The sequence below is a fragment of the Anomaloglossus baeobatrachus genome, chromosome 2 (assembly GCF_048569485.1).
Source record: "Anomaloglossus baeobatrachus isolate aAnoBae1 chromosome 2, aAnoBae1.hap1, whole genome shotgun sequence".
NCBI lineage: Eukaryota > Metazoa > Chordata > Amphibia > Anura > Aromobatidae > Anomaloglossus > Anomaloglossus baeobatrachus.
This window is the reverse complement of record NC_134354.1, coordinates 75609298-75629596: the sequence shown is the minus strand read 5'-3', so window position 1 is coordinate 75629596 and position 20299 is coordinate 75609298. Positions and strand designations below refer to the sequence as shown.

At 44.0% G+C, this 20299-nt stretch overlaps 1 protein-coding gene across 4 annotated transcripts in view; it reads right to left on the bottom strand.

Annotated features, from left to right (window-relative positions):
- CADM2 (cell adhesion molecule 2) overlaps positions 1-19918 on the bottom strand; it is a 393079-nt gene extending 373161 nt beyond the window's left edge. For all 4 annotated transcript variants that reach the window (XM_075335088.1, XM_075335090.1, XM_075335089.1 and 1 more), the window contains exons 1-2: positions 19797-19918; positions 2457-2594 (exon numbers count right to left, since the gene is read on the bottom strand). In XM_075335088.1, coding sequence (XP_075191203.1) covers positions 2457-2594; positions 19797-19836 — 178 coding nt within the window. In that variant the 5' untranslated portion in view covers positions 19837-19918. The remainder of the gene's footprint in view (positions 1-2456; positions 2595-19796) is intronic.
- Positions 19919-20299: the final 381 nt, after the last annotated feature.

Genomic DNA, 20299 nt, shown 5'->3' with positions numbered 1-20299 from the left:
ACAACTGCACATGCACCATTAATCATAAACCCATCTGTATTTTTTGAATATCCATCATATATTTTTCCATTTACTATGTGATTTTGTTTATTATAATCATTTCTCAACTAAAGTTTAAAGAGGGATTTTTGTAAATTTTACCTGAGTAAATCGATCAATTGGTGCTGCTCCTGTGGTTCTGGAACAGTTTTTCTTTTTTTGGGGCCCCTCAGTCTCAAAGTTACATTCCCTGGTAATAATTATGCAAGTTTTTCATTTAACCAGCTGGGCATATACCACAGAAATTCTGTGGACATTGCCATGTTTTATTTTAGCCAGCATCAAAGGAAAAAATAGCAACACCCCACAGAGAAGTTTTGTGGTATACACCAAGTTGGTTGAAAATAATATTCTAATCATTTATACCGGAGCCCATAACTTTGAAAAAGAGATGTACTCAAAGAAAAGGAAAACTATTTCAAAATCAGTGGAGCAGCATGAATTGGAGGTGGTACTCAGTCTACATATAAAAATAAAGGGAAAGGTTGTCTTTAAAGTGAACCTGTCAGGTGCAATATGCACCCAGAACCACGAGCAATTCTGGATGACAATTGCTAATACCTGGTTAACCATCCCAGCTTACAGTAGGATAGTGATCTTTCGAAAAAGTATTTCTAAATATTCTTTATATTATGGTAATGAGGGCAGGGACTAGTCACAAGGTCGCCACTTCCCCCAACTAGTCCAGCCTTTTAGCATGGTAGCACACCCACAGGGTCATGATAACATGCTACTCAATGCAGCATCATAAGCAGTGATGACCTGTCCGCTTTCTCCACTGTTAACATGTTCCTTACACTTCCGGTCTTGCAGAGTATGCAGCCAAATATACGTGTCACGGCTTCATTGAGGTCTAGTGCACATGACTGGAAGTGCCAGGGACTTCTGAACAGCAGAGACAGTGGACACAGGTATGCTCATCACTGCTCATGACGCTGCATTAAGTAGCATATTAGCATACCCCTGTGGGTGTGTTACCATACTAAGAGGGTGGACTAGTTGGGAGAAGTAACGCCCTTGCGATTAGTCCCTCACCTCATTAACATATGATAAAACTGTGATGACATGGACACCCAATGCCTCTCATGGGTTAAAGTTTCTTAACATTCAGCCAGACGTATTGTTCTTTTGTGTAGTACCTCGTGTTTGCTTAGCTTTTGTATCTCCAGACTCTTCCAGTAGTCATTGTATTGTAGTTGTGTATTGCTAATGTGATTACCTTAGTAGCCATTGTCGAGTCTGTGACTTGCAGACTTCATGTAGATATCCTCAGTCTTTCTATGCACACAATTTAAATGAATATTATCCATGCAGCTTGAAATTCATCCAATGGGAGAGGCGATCTTGTCCAACCAATCGATGAGGACGCAGTGTATCCAAGTGGAAGGCTGTGGCTATAAAAGGGATTTCTTTAAGCCACCAGGGGGTTGTTGATGGATGCTGATGGATCCATTCTAAGCTCTTAGGAGCTGACTAGAGGATCAGGATATCTTATGGCTTCAATCTAGGGACTCCGGTTCCGGTTGGAGACCATATCCACAGCCTAGGGATTTTGACTCCGGCTGCCAGGATTGTAACATCATACCAGGACTACCTAAGGAGGACACTCAGGTTGGGACAGTTCAGTCACCTGTAACAGACTTTGCAGACCTCAGACAGCTTCCTAAATCTGGCATTATTCCTTTCTCGGTGGGTGCCCGCCAAAAGCGGGGTGCTGCTGGATTGGAGTAAATAGCCCTGGAACCTCTGAGGCATGGACATTCTAAATCCCTGGTGAGCTAGCGGAAGGGTGAGACTCTGTTGCCTGTTACATTTGTGTTTTGCTGGTTATGTGTTATGTGCCGTTAATTGTTCGGGGATCCAATAAAGTCTAATTATTGTGGTTCCCTCACCTTGTATTGTCTGAGTAGTGTTACGCCCACGGTTAAGGAGGCCGGCGTTCAGTTGGGATGAGCCCTGAGCCACGCTGTCTTTCTAAAGGTCGCGGGTTTTAGTGGACGAGAGCACCCACTGAGCCCCGTGTCTCCACAAAAACATCTTTAGAAATACTTTTTCTAAAGATCTCTTTATCTATGCTACTAGATACAGGGACGGTTAGGCAGGGATTAGCAATATGTACCCAGAACTGCTCATGGTTCTGGGTGCATATTGCACCTGACAGGTTCTCTTTAAGGCATACTGACAATTTCCAATCACATAAACTCTCCTTTGGTTAATTTTTTACACCTTTTTATTTTAAATTGCAGATTTGTTTCTTTATTTGTTTTTTTTAGTAGAAGAACAACTTCAAAAGAAACCCTTCTGCTAGAACAGATGGATTATAAACTATAGCAGACATAGGTAGCAATCAAGGGGAAAAATCAAAATCTTATAGGGAACTGCACCACATTTACAATTTTAATGTAAAACTTTGTTACCTGTTATTTCTTGGTCACCTTTGAACCATCTTATATCTGCGGCGGGTTTGCTGCCAGATGTTTTACATGTCAGGCGTATTGGGTCTCCTTCCATAACTGGTGATGAATATCCAGAAATATGTGGCTTCTCAGGAACACCTAAACCAATATAAAGTCACATAAATAAACATTCGAAGTTTAATACATAAATAAAAAATAAAACATAAAAATACAATTTGTAATAAAAATATAATAATAAAAACCAAAGATGAATGCCTCCATTTGAATAAAATCAAACTTATATTGAATTTTTGGGAATTCATTAGACCCAGTGAAAGATTTGTTTTGGTAACAGATGGCCAGGAGACACAGTAAACCATATGCAGACCCTATAGGGGGCTTTACACGCTGTGACATCGCTAGCGATAGCTAGCGATGTCCTGCATGATAGCACCCACCCCTGTCATTCGTGCGACATTTGGTGATTGCTGCTGTAGCGAACATTAGTGCTATAGCAGCGTCACACGCACATACCTTTTCAGCGACGTCGCTGTGACCGCTGAACAATCCCTCCTCAAGGGGGAGGTGCGTTCGGCGTCAGAGCGACGTCACTACGGCGTTACTAAGCGGCCGCCTAATAGTAGAGGAGGGGCAGAGATGAGCGGCCGGAACATGCCGCCCACCTCCTTCCTTCCGCATTGCCAGTGGACGCAAGTGAAGAGATGTTCATCGTTCCTGCGGCGTCACACATAGCGATGTGTGACGCCGCAGGAACGACGAACAACCAGCGGCATGCACCACCATTCTAGTTCTATTTTGACCACTGGTGAAAAAAAAAAGCAGTGTAACCTCAATGTGTGTATGCAACCTTAATTTTCGTCATCACGTCAATCATGGAAGGAGGATGGCAAAGAAAGCCACAAGGAGGGACAGGAGACAAAAATGAGCACGCCCATCTGAGGCCCATAGGCATTAGCATACCTAACGGTCAGGTTTTATAAAGCTATATTCGGGGTCTGCAAGGGGAGTCAGAGCACAAGGTGCCCCTTCATAGAATGCAGCCCAGGAGCTGCAGAAGGTGATACTTTTGGTTTCATAGTGAAAAAACTGGTGACAGGTTCCATTTAAACTTTCTTGTAAAATTTTATGAATAAGACAAATTATAATCTTAAATGATTTGTTAATTTCAAATATAAACTGAAAAATGTGAGAAAAAGTGTAACATGTAAATAATGGAAAAAAAAATATAATAAAAAAAGCTTCAGCTGATGAAATCTATAAAAGTTAGATAAAATTAAACTGCTAAATCACTTTGTTAATATTACATATTCAAACACAGGGAAGCTTGCATAGGAAAAAAAACCACTATTTTCTTTGCAATAGCTGGATAACAGCGAACCATCAGTTCATATGGAGGATTTAGAAAGACATTTATACTTTGGATCCAAAGATGGGTCTCTGTGGACAAGCATTAAGCTGAGGAAGTTATTATCCTGAAATACAGTGCTTAGAATGGGTAGTTTTTGTCCTTAATGGCAAACTTGTAAAGATTTTTTGTAAAATTGTCCCAGTGGGGCTTAAAAAAGCCAGCTTTCAAATACTATGCACAAAACCAATTCAGCAGCTGGATTAACTTTAATATGTCTGGCATCCAGCATTAGTCCTATTAAGTGAAACAGCCTGGTATTCTAAAACAGTGAAGTTCACGGGCACAAAAAGGAAAAAAAAAAATCAATCTTAAAATTGTATAACAGGTTAGGAACATAGGTGTGTTTGCAATAAACCATAGCAATTTCATCTGATTCAGCCGCTGACATTCAATGAATCTCATAAAGTGTGGAGTTTAAGTGTTATTCCGCGGAATTCTCAATGAATCTCTTTCATTTTTAGTGTCACTGAAACCCTCAAAGGGGAAAAGAGGGAGAGATCATTTAGGGAATAAGGTATAAATGGTGAAGTGCTCCCAATAAAACAACAAAAACTAATAGTCTGCGGCAGAAATGACAGGAACCAAGAAAAACACTAAGGCAGAAAAAAGAAAGCAGCTATAAAACTTTCCTTAATTTTAGAGTTTTATGAGCGCCATGTCCTTAAAAATATATAGTTGAAAGGTTTAAGCTGGCTGTAGCCAAAATACTATCCCCTGAGTATAATTGGAAAAAGAAATACAATAAAAAAGAGCTGTGGCTTTAGAAATAAAGCACAGTTTTTAGAAGTAAAATGGTTTATATATATAGTCTTGTCTGCAGGTATCATGTTATAGAGCAGGAGGAGCTGAGTAAATTGAAAAAGGGCTCAAATTTAAAATTGCAACAATAAGAAGGAAAAGTCCAAGAATTGTAGAAATTAGAGGATTGACAGACATGTTAATGATATGCAAATGATGAAAAAATGGAAACATAATTTCCAAAACATCTCAATATATTCAATACTATGTATGAGCGATGCGCAAAGAAATACACTCACTGACACGCCTTGGCTGTTATCCATCAGGTTATTAATGGTCGGCTGAGGAATGTTTTGCCACTCTGAATGCCCTTGGGCATGCAAATGATAAAGTGTTGCCAGAAATTCCCTTTGCAATTGCTGATAAGCAAAATCTAATATGTGCCCAAGTGAAGAGAAGACCGGAGATGCTGCAGGCCATGGTAGCATGGTTAGGCCACTCAGACTGCCCACAGAGGCAGGAGCAACATGTAGCCTAGTGTTGCCTTGATGAAAAATGGCTCATGGTAAACTTTTAATAAATGGCTCCATCACTGATTTCATCCCCAAATCCATGTAACACCAACCTTTTAGTCTACTTGGAATGAAGACTAGAGGGCTCCAACTACCGTACATTATGCCACCCTCCTCCGAATAGGACTGGTGTCATGATCCCTCATTAAAGCCTCTTCATAACATTGCCCATACGGTCTCTAGATGGAGACCAGTGGCTGATGGCTGCTGTAGTGGAGGTTTATTCAATTTCGCGATAGGTCCCATTTTTTTTTTTTGAATATCAGCATATCTGGAAATGTGTCTGGAGATCATGGGGGCAACATCATTATGAGGCCTTCACAAGGGAACATCACACTGGTCCTTCTATTGGAATTATCATGTGAAGGGGCAAAATGTAAGGTATTACCAAGGAGTGCAGTTTCTCCAGAATGTCTCCCATGAAGCACATCTTGGACAGCATTGATCAGCAATAGCAATGGAAGCTGCCAGCAATAGATATTGATAATTTGTTAATCCAATTTGGCGATAGGTCCTGCTTTTGTTTTGTATGTCATCATATCTGGAAATGCGTCTGCAGACCACATGGGCAACATGATTATGAGGCCTTCACAAGGGAACATCACATTGGTCATTCTATTGGAATTATAATATGAAAAAGCAAAATGTAAGGTGCTACCATGGAGTACGGTTTCTCTGGAATGTCATTGAGCCTATCTTGGACATCATTGGTTGGTGATAGCAATGGAAGCTGCCAGCAATAGATCTTGAAAAATTGGAGTCGCACATGCATGCAAAGTGTGCCACAGACAACCACTAATATCCTCATTGATAGCAGTCAAGGTGTTTAAGTGCATGTATTTCTGGGCATGATGCTCATGTGTCGCCCAGGAATAAGGGGTACTCAGATCCGGGCCAAGGGGTCACTTTTGTAGGTTTACGGTGGCGTGATCCGGTCTGTGATCCCAGCCTCCACAGCAAAAAGGGGATTATGTACAGGGGAATTGTCTGTGATGCCACCCGTGGTGTGCGGTGAGGTAACGGAGCACCGCCACTGCCGGTTAAAGGATCCCGGAGATGGTGGTGGGCAGCAAGGTGGTTATTTCCCTCCACGGGTGGGGTGTTGGTGTCCCGGGACCCCGGTGAGGTGGTGCAGGGAGGTGATGGAGACCATCTGAGAGCTGTGCGCCCGGTTGGTCCGGGGATGTTGTTACTCACAGTTCGCTTTGCAAGAAAACTCACACAGAGTCAGGAATTAACCAGAAATTGCCGGTGTCCGTAGTCTTTGGCACGGAGGGTGTTCGTATCCCACACCCGGTACAGCAGGGCCCTCTCACTCTCTGTCCACTACTATAGGAAGCCTCTTCAACTCATTGGCTTAGAACGGGGAGTCCACTCCCCAGCGATAATCCGGAGCCGATTCCGATGCCGGCGGGTCACTACCCTGCCCCGGTCGCCTCGGCTCCTTCCACCGCTCTCCTCCTTCCAGCAATCCTGGAGCTCGCTTACACCCTTCCACTGCAGCCGGGAGCTTCCACACCCCGGTCTGCTCTGTTCACTCTCCTCTCACACACTGCTCCAGCCCTTCCCCTGCTGCTCTGTTTAGCTTCTACACTGGAGGGGAGGGGTGTGTCTGCAGAACTGTACCAGTTGTGGGATCAGGTTACCAAGGAGGATTAACTCTGTGACTACCTGGTTTTGCCAGGGCGTCACACTCATAATAGATACTGAGTAATTTTTAGATGCTTTGAAAAATTTTCTTCAATTTTTTCATTATTTACATTAATACATCTATTGATCCAGTTAATTCTATAATTGCATGACTATTCCTTCTTGGTGGTATATTTCCATGTTGAAGATTAAATATAGTTTTGTGGGAAAAGATTTTAGTTAAGGGCTCTTTCAACATTTTCATCAGTGTTTGATCAATGTATCAGTTTACCCACTAGGGTTTTGGCATCATTATTATTGTTATTATTTTTTTTTTTGCATAAGAGATGGTTTCCTAAGATTTTCTTAGCAAATATGAAAATTTGACAGCATTAAAGTGAACATATCACCAGATTTAGCAACTATAAGCTGCGGCCACCACCACTCAGCTCTTATATACAGCATTCCAGAATACTGTATATAAAAGCCCAGGCCGCTGTGTAGAACGAAAAAAACACTTTTATAATACTTACCTAAGGGGCGGTCCGGTCCAATGGGTGCCGCTGCTCTCCGGTCCGGTGCCTCCTCTTTCCGGTTTGGCGCCTCCTCTCTTTGGCGAACGCCATCCTCCTTCTTATGAGGCCCGTGTGCATGGCGCATCCTACATCATGCACACTAGCCAGCATTGAGGTCCTGCGCAGGAGCACTTTGATCTGCTCTGCTCAGGGCAGATCAAAATATTGTAGTGTACATGCGCTGACGGTTCTTAACCTTTCCTCGCGCCTGCGCATTACAGTACTTTGAGCTGTAAGTGTGGCTGTGCAGGACTGCAATGTTGGCCTCTGTAGATGACATAGAAGTGTCATCCAAGCTGGGCTGAGTAGAAGGAGGACAGAGATCGCAGCAGAGAAGAAAAGCCAGACCAGAGAGAGGAGGCACTGGACTGGTGAGTAGTTACACCCATCTGACCGGACTGCCCCCTATGTGAGTATTATAAAAGTTTTTTTATGTTATACAGCCCTGCCTGGGCTCTTACATACTCTGTTCTAGAATGTTGTATATAAGAGCCCACTGATGGTGGCCGCAGCTTATAATGGCCAAATCTGGTGACAGGTTCCCTTTAAAGGGAACCTGTCAGCAGAAATTTTGCACTAAACCTAAAAGATTCCCCCTCTACAGCTCCTGGGCTGCATTCTAGTAAGGTTCCTATTGTTATTGTGCCCCCTTTTAGACCAAAATAAATACTTTATAAAGTGGTACCTTTTCCTACGCAAATCTTGTTAATTGTACACGGGGGCGGGCTGTCTGGTGTCCGTTATTCTGCCTCCTGCTGCTTTACGCCGTCCTCCATCACTCAATTTCATACTTCAGGATGCCGCCCAGTGCGCCTGAGGTCTCGCGCATGCGTCGTGCCACTCTAGCGGGACTGTACACTGTGCACAGTGTGACCGCTGGTGACGTGTTGCGCCACGGTAAGAGGTGACGTAGATTCATCTGACCAGCGCTTGCGCAGAATGATGGAGGCAGAGGGAAAAGCGCGGGCACGAGATTATGGGTGGGTACTTGCTGATGAAAATCATAGCTCCGCCCATAATCTCATGACTGCGCAACACGTCACCAACGGTCAGTGCACGGTCCCGCTAGAGTGGCACGGTGAATGCGCTAGACCTCAGGCACACTGGGCGGTGTCCTGAAGTATGAAATTGAGCGATGGGGGACAGCGTAAAGCAGCATGAGGCAGAATAATGGACACCAGACAGCCCGCCCCCGTGTACGATTAACAAGATATGCATAGGAAAAGGTACCACTTTATAAAGTATTTATTTTGGTCTAAAAGGGGACACAATAACAATAGGAACCTTTCTAGAATGCAGCCCAGGAGCTGCAGAGGTGGAATATTTTAGGTTTAGTGCAAAATTTCGGCTGACAGGTTCCCTTTAAGACTAGAGATGAGCGTACCGGCCGTGGTTCGGCTCGAGTTCGGTTCGTCAAACAGAGGTCCCGTTCGAGTTCGGTTCGGCGAACGTTCAACGAACCACTCGAACCACATAGGAAACAATGGCAGGCAATCAAAAACACATAAAAACACCTAGAAAACACCCTCAAAGGTGTCCAAAAGGTGACAAACAACTCAGAAAACAACACAAACACATGGGAAAGTGACAAGGACATATACTCATGCGAAAACAAAAGAGCTGGACAAGGAAAAAGAGGAGGAGACACAGATATAGGCATGGCACGCCCTTATAAAATCATGTAAAACACCGCAAGGTGACTCCAAGCAGAGTCTCCCTTTTTTCCAAAAATTGGGCCACACAGACACCCACCCCCTTCAGTGGCAGCACTTGAGCCCCAGTTTTACACTTCACAGGTACATTTGCATCAAGCACATTCAAAAATACGCCATACTTAACCGTTCCCAGGATGACCCTGGGGTAGGTAGCAAAGTCTTTGCTGAACCATTACTTGTTCATTTTGGCTCCTTTTAAAAAACACAGTAAGCAAGGGTTACTCCAAGCGGAGTCTCCCTTTTTTCCAAAAATTGGGCCCCACACACACCTACCCCTTCAGTGGCAGCACTTGTGATCCAGTTGTACACTTCACAGCTAGATTTGCATCAAGCACATTCAAAAATACGCCATACTTAACCGTCCCCAGGATGACACCGGGGTAGGTAGCAAAGTCTTTCCTGATCCCAGCTCTCTGCATCTTGGATCATTTTTAAAAACAATGTAAGCAAGGGTTACTCCAATTTGAGTCTCCCTTTTTTCCAAAAATTAGGCCACACACACACCCACCCCTTCAGTGGCAGCACTTGTGCCCCAGTTGTACACTTCACAGCTAGATTTGCATCAAGCACATTCAAAAATACGCCATACTTAACCGTTCCCAGGATGACCCCGGGGTAGGTAAAAAAGTGTTTGCTGAACCATGACTTGTTCATCTTGGCTCCTTTGAAAAAACACAGCAAGCAAGGGTTACTCCAAGCGGAGTCTCCCTTTTTTCCAAAAATGTTGCCACACACACACCCACCCCTTCAGTGGCAGCACTTGTGCCCCAGTTGTACACTTCACAGCTAGATTTGCATCAAGCACATTCAAAAATACGCCATACTTAACCGTTCCCAGGATGACCCTGGGGTAGGTAGCAAAGTGTTTGCTGAACTATGACTTGTTCATCTTGGCTCCTTTTAAAAAACACAGCAAGCAAGGGTTACTCCAAGCGGAGTCTCCCTTTTTTCCAAAAATTGGGCCCCACACACACCCACCCCTTCAGTGGCAGCACTTGTGCCCCAGTTGTACACTTCACAGCTAGATTTGCATCAAGCACATTCAAAAATACGCCATACTTAACCGTCAGCAGGATGACACCAGGGTAGGTAGAAAAGTCTGTCCTGATCTTAGCTCTGTGCATCTTGGATAATTTTTAAAAACAATGTAAGCAAGGGTTACTCCAAGCAGAGTCTCCCTTTTTTCCAAAAATTGGGCCACACACACACCCACCCCTTTCAGTGGCAGCACTTGTGCCCCAGTTGTACACTTCACAGCTAGATTTGCATCAAGCACATTCAAAAATACGCCATACTTAACTGTCCCCAGGATGACACCGGGGTAGGTAGCAAAGTCTTTCCTGATCCCAGCTCTGTGCATCTTGGATCATTTTTAAAAACAATGTAAGCAAGGGTTACTCCAAGCGGAGTCTCCCTTTTTTCCAAAAATTGGGCCACACACACACACACCCCTTCAGTGGCAGCACTTGTGCCCCAGTTTTACACTTCACAGCTAGATTTGCATCAAGCACATTCAAAAATACGCCATACTTAACCGTTCCCAGGATGACTCCGGGGTAGGTAGCAAAGTGTTTGCTGAACTATGACTTGTACATCTTGGCTCCTTTTAAAAAACACAGCAAGCAAGGGTTACTCCAAGCTGAGTCTCCCTTTTTTCCAAAAATTGGGCCCCACACACACCCACCCCTTCAGTGGCAGCAGTTGTGCCCCAGTTGTACACTTCACAGCTAGATTTGCATCAAGCACATTCAAAAATACGCCATCCTTAATCGTCCCCAGGATGGCACCGGGGTAGGTAGCAAAGTTTTTCCTGATCCCAGCTCTGTTCATCTTGGATCATTTTTAAAAACAATGTAAGCAAGGGTTACTCCAAGCAGAGTCTCCCTTTTTTCCAAAAATTGGGCCCCACACACACCCACCCCTTCAGTGGCAGCACTTGTGCCCCAGTTGTACACTTCACAGCTAGATTTGCATCAAGCACATTCAAAAATACGCCATACTTAACCGTCACCAGGATGACACCGGGGTAGGTAGCAAAGTCTTTCCTGATCCTAGCTCTGTGCATCTTGGATCATTTTTAAAAACAATGTAAGCAAGGGTTACTCCAAGCAGAGTCTCCCTTTTTTCCAAAAATGGGCCACACACACACCCACCCCTTCAGTGGCAGCACTTGTGCCCCAGTTGTACACTTCACAGCTAGATTTGCATCAAGCACATTCAAAAATACGCCATCCTTAACCGTCCCCAGGATGGCACCGGGGTAGGTAGCAAAGTATTTCCTGATCCCAGAGCTGTGCATCTTGGATCATTTTTAAAAACACAGCAAGGGTTACTCCAAGAAGAGTCTCCCTTTTTTCCAAAAATTGGGCCACACAGACACCCCATCAGTGGCAGCACTTTTGCCCTAGTTGTACACTTCACAGCTAGATTTGCATCAAGCACATTCCAAATCCACAAGCATTTACTCTCCCCAGGATGACTCAGGGGTAGTAAATTCCTTGTAGATCCATGACTTGCTCATTTTGATGAACGTTAGTCTGTCCACATTGTCACTGGACAGACGCGTGCGCTTATCTGTCAGCACACACCCAGCAGCACTAAAGACACGTTCAGAGACAACGCTGGCAGCTGGACACGACAAAATCTCCAAGGCGTAAGTGGAGAGCTCTGGCCATTTTTCAAGATTTGAAGCCCAAAATGAGCAAGGCTCCATTTGCAAAGTAATGGCATCGATGTTCATTTGGAGATAATCCTGTATCATCCTCTCCAGCCGTTGACTATGTGTCAGACTTGTTGTCTATGGTGGAATTGCAAAGGAGGGTCTAAAAAAGTTATTAAAAGATTCAATAAAATTGCTGTTACCAGCACCAGATACGGTGCTACTGGTACGGGTAGACTGTTGAAGATGACGAGACCGTCCCATGTTTGTCAAGTTACAACTGGGAGATTCACTCCCTGCACCTGCATGGTTGTTTGGTGGAAAAGCCGAGCTAAGATCGGTAACAGCTTCTGCTGATACTCCTGCATACGTGCGTCCCTTTCTATGGCTGGAATTATGTCACAAAATTTGGACTTGTACCGGGGATCTAATAATGTGGCAAGCCAGTAGTCATCATCACTTCTAATTTTGACAATACGAGGGTCATGTTGGAGGTAGTGCAGCAAAAAGGCACTCATGTGTCTTGCGCAGCCATGTGGACCAAGTCCACGCTGTGTTTGTAGCACAGAGGTGCTAACCGTTCTTTCTTCCTCTGACATCTCCCCCAACCTCTTTCAACTGAAATTTGACCAAGGTCTCCCTCATCCGCTGAGTCTTCCATGTCCATGGACAGTTCGTCCTCTATTTCTTCATGTTCTCCTGCACCTTGCTCAATATTTCGCCTGCTACTATGCGCCCTTGTTGATCCCTGTCCCCCATGGTCCCATGCCTGCCGCGTTGGTGATGATGAACCTCTGGACCTTGATGATGTTGTTGTGTCTTGCGCATATGAATCCTCCTGTAGTTCCTCCCCTTCCTGTTGTCCCACCTCCTGACTTCGAATAGTGTTTAGCGTGTGCTCCAGCATGTAAATGACTGGAATTGTCATGCTTATAATGGCATTGTCAGCACTAAACATATTCGTCGCCATGTCGAAACTGTGCAGAAGGGTGCATAGGTCCTTGATCTGAGACCACTCCATCAGGGTTATCTGCCCCACGTCTGCATCTCGTTGGCCTAGGCTATACGTCATGACGTATTGCACCAGGGCTCGGCGGTGCTGCCACAGTCGCTGTAACATGTGGAGAGTCGAATTCCAGCGTGTCGCTACATCGCATTTAAGGTGATGAACCGGCAGGCCGAAAGACGTCTGGAGCGATGCAAGTCGCTCAGCAGCGGTGGTTGAATGGCGGAAGTGAGCAGACAGTTTTCGTGCCCCGTTCAGAAGGCCATCTAGGCCAGGATAGTGTGTTAAAAATTGCTGGACAACAAGGTTCAACACGTGAGCCATACAAGGCACGTGTGTCACCTTGCCCAGGCGAAGGGCCGCACCCAGGTTTGCAGCATTGTCGCACACGGCCTTACCAGGCTGCAGGTTGAGTGGAGACAACCATTTATTAAACTCAGTCTCCAGAGCTGCCCACAACTCAGCCGCTGTGTGACTCCTATTTCCAAGACATGTCAAGCTAAAGACCGCCTGATGCCGTTGCGCTCTGCTGCCAGCATAGTAATAAGGGGTGCATGATTCCTTCTGCGCAGTGAGAACGCTGGTGGCCTGACCAGGCAGGCTTGGGGCGGAGGTGGAGGACCCAGATGAGGTGGAGGAGGCAGAAGCAGTGGCGGAATTTGAACAGACAGAGGATTGACACACAAGTCATGGGGACGGCAAGACTTGTGCAGCAGACCCTTCACCATCTATCACCATAGTTACCCAGTGCCCAGTCAGCGACATGTAACATCCCTGTCCATGCTTACTGGTCCAAGTATCGTTGGTGAATTGCACCCGTTCACACACAGAGTTTCTCAAGGAAGCGGTGATGTTGTGTGCGACAAGCTGGTGTAGCGTGGGCACACCTTTCTTAGAGAAGTAGTGGCGACTGGGCATCTGGTACTGGGGCACAGCGACAGACATAAGGTCTGTAAAATCCTGTGTGTCCACCCGGCGGAAAAGTAGCATTTCGGTAGCCAAGAGCTTACAGAGGGATAAAGTCAACCTCTTAGCTTTGCCATGGGTCGCAGGAAATGGCCTTTTATTTGTCCACATCTGAGGGACAGAGATCTGGCTGCTGTGTGTAGACGGTGTTGAGTAGGGTGTCCCTGGAAAAATGCAGGTTTGTGAGGAAAGTGCAGGCGTAGATATGATGTTGCCTTCATCCAACGTTGGTGCTATCGATGTCTGGGAGAGTTGTACACACGCACTTGTTTCCCCTTCCAAACCAACTGACGACCTACCAAGCAAACTGCCTGTTGCGGTTACAGTGGTGGAAGTTGTGCGTGGAAAACGAGGTGTGACAGCTGACCCCACAGTCCTAGAAGATGAAGAGCGCGCGGATGCACTGAAAGGGGCAGGCGGTGGATGGTTCGCTCCGCTAGGCCGCATTGCAGCACGGTGAGCTTCCCACCGGGACATATGATATTTATTCATGTGACGATTCATGGAAGAAGTTGTCAAACTGCTGAGGTTTTGCCCTCTACTAACAGAATCACGAGAAATTTTACATATCACATAATTTGGGCGATCTTTTGCTATGTCAAAAAAGGACCAGGCTAGGCAAGGCTTAGAGGGCATGCGACCTGCTGATCCACCCTGACTAGTGCTCAGAAGCACAGTGGTGGCTGAGGATGCAGTTGTAGACGTGCTACCAGTACTCCGACTCTGTCCAGTAAGGCGCAAGGTAACTTCGTCGTCAGTTACATCCTCCTCCACCGTCTCTGTTGACCTCCTCGAGGGCCTGACTGTGGGTTGACAGTAGGTGGGATCTAGAACTTCCTCATCAATTGTTGTGTTTGCACTCCCCTCACCCTCAGACCGAGCCTCTTCTTGCCCTGACCGAATATTTAAGTTGTCATCCCAATCTGGTATCTGCGTCTCATCGTCATCAGTATGTTCCTCATTGTCTATTACAACAGGTGTTTCAGTTTGTGAATAAGGGTCAACATTATGCTCAGAAACTTGGTCATCACGGCCTGAATCTGAGTCACAAAGGTTCTGGGCATCACTGCAGACCATTTCCTGGTCTGTACTCACTGTAGCTTGGGAGCAGACCTCTGATTCCCAGGCTATAGTGTGACTGAACAGCTCTGCAGACTCAGCCATCTCAGTTCCACCATACTGTGCAGGGCGGATGGAGACTTCAGAGCTGGGAGAAAGCAAGTGTGATTGGGATGACAACTCAAAGGACTGGTGTTTTTTGGATGCGGTAGCTCAGGTGGAGGAGAGGGCACTTGTTGGACCACTTGAGATCCATTCAAGCATTTTCTTTTTTTGGCCATCATCTACCTTTGTTCCAGTTGTTCGTGTCCGTAAAAAAGGGAGCACATCGGATTGTCCACGGTAAGTAGTAGACATCTTACTTTTGCTGGAAGATGGTCTATCTTCAGCAGATGTTAATGGAGCTTTGCCACCTTCCCCACGGACAAACTCTTTTTTTCCTTTTCCAACACGCCTCTTCCCCTTTCCATCAGCATCTGTCATTTTGCCACTCATTTTGATTGCGACAAGATTGTGCACTTAAAATGTGGCAGTAAAAATTGAGAGGTGGTGTAGATTGCAGCGGTGGTCTATCTTTATTAACAGCAGAATAAACAACAATAATTATCACTGACAATGCAACTACGGCCCTTAAACTGGCAGCATAGTTTGCTAGTATAATGGCTTAGTGACAATGAGTTTGAGTGTGCAATGCATAGGTGCTGCAAATAGCTTTGCGCCAGTGGGACACTAATGGAAGTCCAACAGCCACTTTTAGGATGCCACTAAGTTTACTCAGTGTTTGCTAGTATAATGGCTTAGTAACAATGAGTTTGAGTGTGCAATGCAGTGGGGCTGCAAATAGCTTTGCGCCAGTGGGACACTAATGGAAGTCCAACAGCCACTTTTAGGATGCCACTAAGTTTACTCAGTGTTTGCTAGTATAATGGCTTAGTAACAATGAGTTTGAGTGTGCAATGCAGTGGTGCTGCAAATAGCTTTGCACCAGTGGGACACTATTGGAAGTCTAACAGCCACTTTTAGGATGCCACTAAGTTTACTCAGTGTTTGCTAGTATAATGGCTTAGTAACAATGAGTTTGAGTGTGCTAGGGGCAGGAGGGTACAGTGGCAGGGTTGTGGGTCTGGGTAGAGGAAAGGAAGCCTCCCTTTCTATCCCTCCTAATGGGGAAATGCAGCGAGGAAATCCTTGACCTTAGCTACACAGATGCTGTCATCTTGTGTAGCTGTTAAAACCTGTTTTCACGGACCTGACTGTCACCTATGGCTCTGACCCTGCCGGTATTAGCCCTTACAAGGACTCATAGAAACTTCTATCCCTATTCTGTATAGCGCTGTGTATAGAGCGTACACAGCAGTATCGGAGACAGGAGCTACGCCAGCGGTGACTGACACCAAGACGCAGAAGGCAGATAATGGCGTGCTGGAGGAAAATGTCCGTTTTTATAATGCATGGACCTGTGACATGGACATCCTATCACACATGCCGTTGCTTCTCTGGCTAAAAGTCCACTTAGCTGTGTGTGTCTGGGATTGGCTGACATGCTGGCCCGCCCCACTACACGCGCGCGCTTAGGGAAGGAAGACAAGGAAAAAAAAAAAATGGCGGCCATTATCCAAACAGCAGTGATCTGAATGCGCTGTTCCTGCACACTATACACTGAAATTTCATAATAGTGTGAGTCACAGAGTGACTTACACTATTACAGCGGAAAGCCAGCTAGTAATTAGCTGGTCTTTTTGCTGCTAGAACCGTTCTCGAACGTATCTAGAACTATCGAGCTTTAGCAAAAAAGCTCGAGTTCTAGTTCGATCTAGAACAGCCCCCAAAATCAGTCGAGCCGCGAACTGGAGAACCTTGAACCGCGAACCGCGCTCAACTCTATTTAAGACCCATGAATTTATTTTTTTTCATGAACTTACAAGCTTGCATAGGCAAGTTTGATTCCTGACCGATCAAAATTATACATCACTATGTTTTTGTGCAAACCGCTCAGTGCACAACAAAAACATGGCCATATTAGCACTCTCATAGACTATATATATACATGCATATGAGTTCTATCCATGAAAAATATAAATAAAGCTTGAACGTGAATTAGACATAACTTGTATTTTATGTATTCATATACAGTGTTTGAGTCCAGTGGGTGGTCTCACTTCATATTTGGCAGCTCATGTGAATCATTTTTAAACAATGTGGACTATTTTCAAGTAGCAATGGGTGAAACAAAAGGAATGAAAACTGCATTTTTTTAAATTATTCTTAAGATTGTCCGAAAAGCCAAATATTATATATAACATACTGTATCTTTGGGATAGGTCAAAAATATACAAGCACTGGAGGTCTCACTGCTGTGATCGCACAGATAATGAGAACTGTGCTCTCGAAGTATATTGAGTGAATACAGATGGAGTGAGCATGTCGGGCTATCACTATAAACTGGCATGGATCGGCCCAGCCTTCATGTTTCATTCAAAAGGAAAGTGAGATTAATACAATATCAGCTCTCTCTGATGTTAGCTTATCTCCTACAAAAACATAGAATCAAACAGGATGGTGAAATCCACAGAACTGTGAGGTCTTCAAACATTTCAATAGTTGACCAATACTGAGAAAACTACTGTAGCGGATTCAGCCAACTTTTATCTAGGGTTAATGGTCAACTTAATAAATCAATGGGTATTCCCATCTCAAGGACCCTATCTCAATATGTATAAAGTAAACTAATATTAGAAAATACCTCCAATTAGAAATGTGGTATTGTTCTCCTGATTAGCTATTTTGCTTACCTCATGTGCTTGATATTACAGTAGCTTAGGTAAACACAAGCAACTAACTTACTGTCACTATACGAGTGATCATAACCATGAATACCTAAGCAATACCCTGCACATGAGGTAAGCCATATAGCTAATCAGGACAACTATACTACATTTCTAACTGGAGATACTTGCTAATATTTTTTTAATTATTAGACCTATTACATATTTGGATAGGATATTGGAGATGTGAATATCCCTTAAAAGTTATATCTGTCCTCTGGTTAACAGTTCAAAATTATACAAATCCATAGATACTTGAAAACATTTATACATATAGGTTTATTTTTTTATGGGGTGGGTTATTGGAGAGAATATATATGCAAATAAGTTAATAAACATAATAATAGTGATGAGCGAATATATTCGGCACTGTTCGTTACTTGCATGAATAGTAAAGTATTTGGGATATTCTTTACTCATTGAGTATTTTGAGATTTGCCTCGTTAGTTTCAAGTCCCCTCCCTTCATGGGTTACTGATTATCAGACACTAAACATGTGAGGATTGCCTGACAATCACAGTAATGCTGTAGCCATATTTGCTATTAACATTACTGTGATTGACAGGTGCAGTGAAAAAAAAAAACTTGCGGTCCACCGGCAATTTGTGATAACCAGAGCAGGGAAAATAAATAGCTGGGGACTGATATTCTCAGGCTGGGCAGGTCTGTGGTTATTGGCCTTCCCCAGCCTAAAAATAGCCACCCTCAACTGTCCCACAATTAGCACATCAATTAGATGCGCCAATTTTGATGCTTTACCCTGATCATTCAAATTGCCCAAGTGCGGTGAAAATTGGGGTAATATATAGGGTTGATTAGGTCTGGGTTGGTAATTGAGAGATTTCTTTGAGACCCCCAAACAAAAATAATTTATTTTAAATAATAATAACAGAATACACTCTCTTTCACCAATTATCCTCAAAACACCTAGCAGATCTGACATAATCCACACAATGTCCCATGACGATTGTGGAACTGCTACATCCAAAAGCTGCAGTAAAGGAAAATCCTTGCAGCTTCTAGGACACAGTAAGGAGAGCGGGGTACCCAGATGTGGAAAGCAGGGATTTCAATCAGGTCACTGGAGTTTATTGCTTATAGATTGTCATACTTCTGGATTATGAGATATGGCGGAGATTAGTTCAGCAATCTGGCAGTCAGCTCACCAACTCACCAAAGTTCACACTCGGTGGGCTTCCCCACTGCCTTCAGTGAACTCAGTCGCTGGATTACCAGACTACTGTGCAGCCATGTCCTACAATCCGATAGTCTGGCAGTGGGTTCAACTAAGTTCATCAAGAGCTGTGTGAACTATGGTAACTTGATTGTCAAATTACCAGAGGGTTGGACACGGCAGCACAGCAGTATGGAAGCTGTTAGGCCCAAAAACCATAAAGAAGCCTTTAAGGGAGCCTTTAAGGTTCCTGGATTTCCCAGCTGTTGGGGCACCTGGAGGCTATGAAATCTAGTAAGAACTCACAGACTCCAGATGTTATAACATCTAGGAACTTCAGGAATCTTATAGACTCCCTTACAGCCTTCCTTAAAGGAGCCTTTAAGAGACTTTTTAAGGTTTCTGGAGTCCAAAGCTGCTGCGACATCTGAAGTCTTTGAACTTTTACCAGATTTCACAGGAGCCCATGTCTTTTTTTATTATTTAGTTAAATAATTAAAAAAAAAATAAAAAGTCTTGAGGCAGCCTTAATTTTTGAAAACCAGCCAAGATAAAACACACAGCTGAGGGCTGCAGCATCCAGCTGTCTACTTTGACTGCGCTGGTTATCTCAAATATGTGGGGCACCGTACTTCAAAGTGGTGTAATACTCTGACAACATTGTTCACAGAAGCAACATATGTTTCAGATATGCAACCAGTCATCTTCGTCATTCTTTTCTCATTCAATTTTAGCACTTTTCCATCCATTTCAGCATTTTTACAGCCCTGCCAGGCATCCAGAGAGGGTCCACAGGAAAATTATTTGAGTTCCCATTACCTTGCATTAGATTCATTATTCGTGATGAACACACTAATAGTACAAAATATTGGAGACAAATAATCCAAACCCAAATATTTTAGTATTCACCCATCACTAACTAATGATCAGTTAAAGTAGATCTTTTCAGGCTGATATTATCTATCTAAACAAAGTACAGTTTTTGTCCAATTTTTGCCAATTTGTAGTACTCACCTAGAACTGTCAGGAAAGCCTTGGAAGTTTTGACTGGCATTGTAAACAAGGAGCATGTGTACTGCCCTTCATCTGACAATGTGACATCACTAACACTGATACTCAATTCATGCCAGGAAGCTCGAACCAGTTCAATTCTGTTATCCCGAAGTGCTGAAAGAGACACATAAAAAAAAAAATATTATCAAAGTGAAATGCTTGATTACAACAGAACATATACTGTATACAAAGAAGCAGGTAGACAATATTTTTTTTTTCAATAGCATTGCCATTCTCAGACCCTGAATTGCCACAGCCTTGAGTTTCAGTCTTTGGCAGAGCTGTTTATACACATAAAACCACAAGGTTTTGAGACATGTCATTCACAGAAACAACAAGGTCAAAAACTGAGCCTCAACTTGTCTACCTAAAATCACCACTAAAAACAAGTTTTGAGCTTTCGACATCCTGTTTGTACATTGAAACCAATAGTAAATCAGTATTCAGCACATAAGGGCCACCTG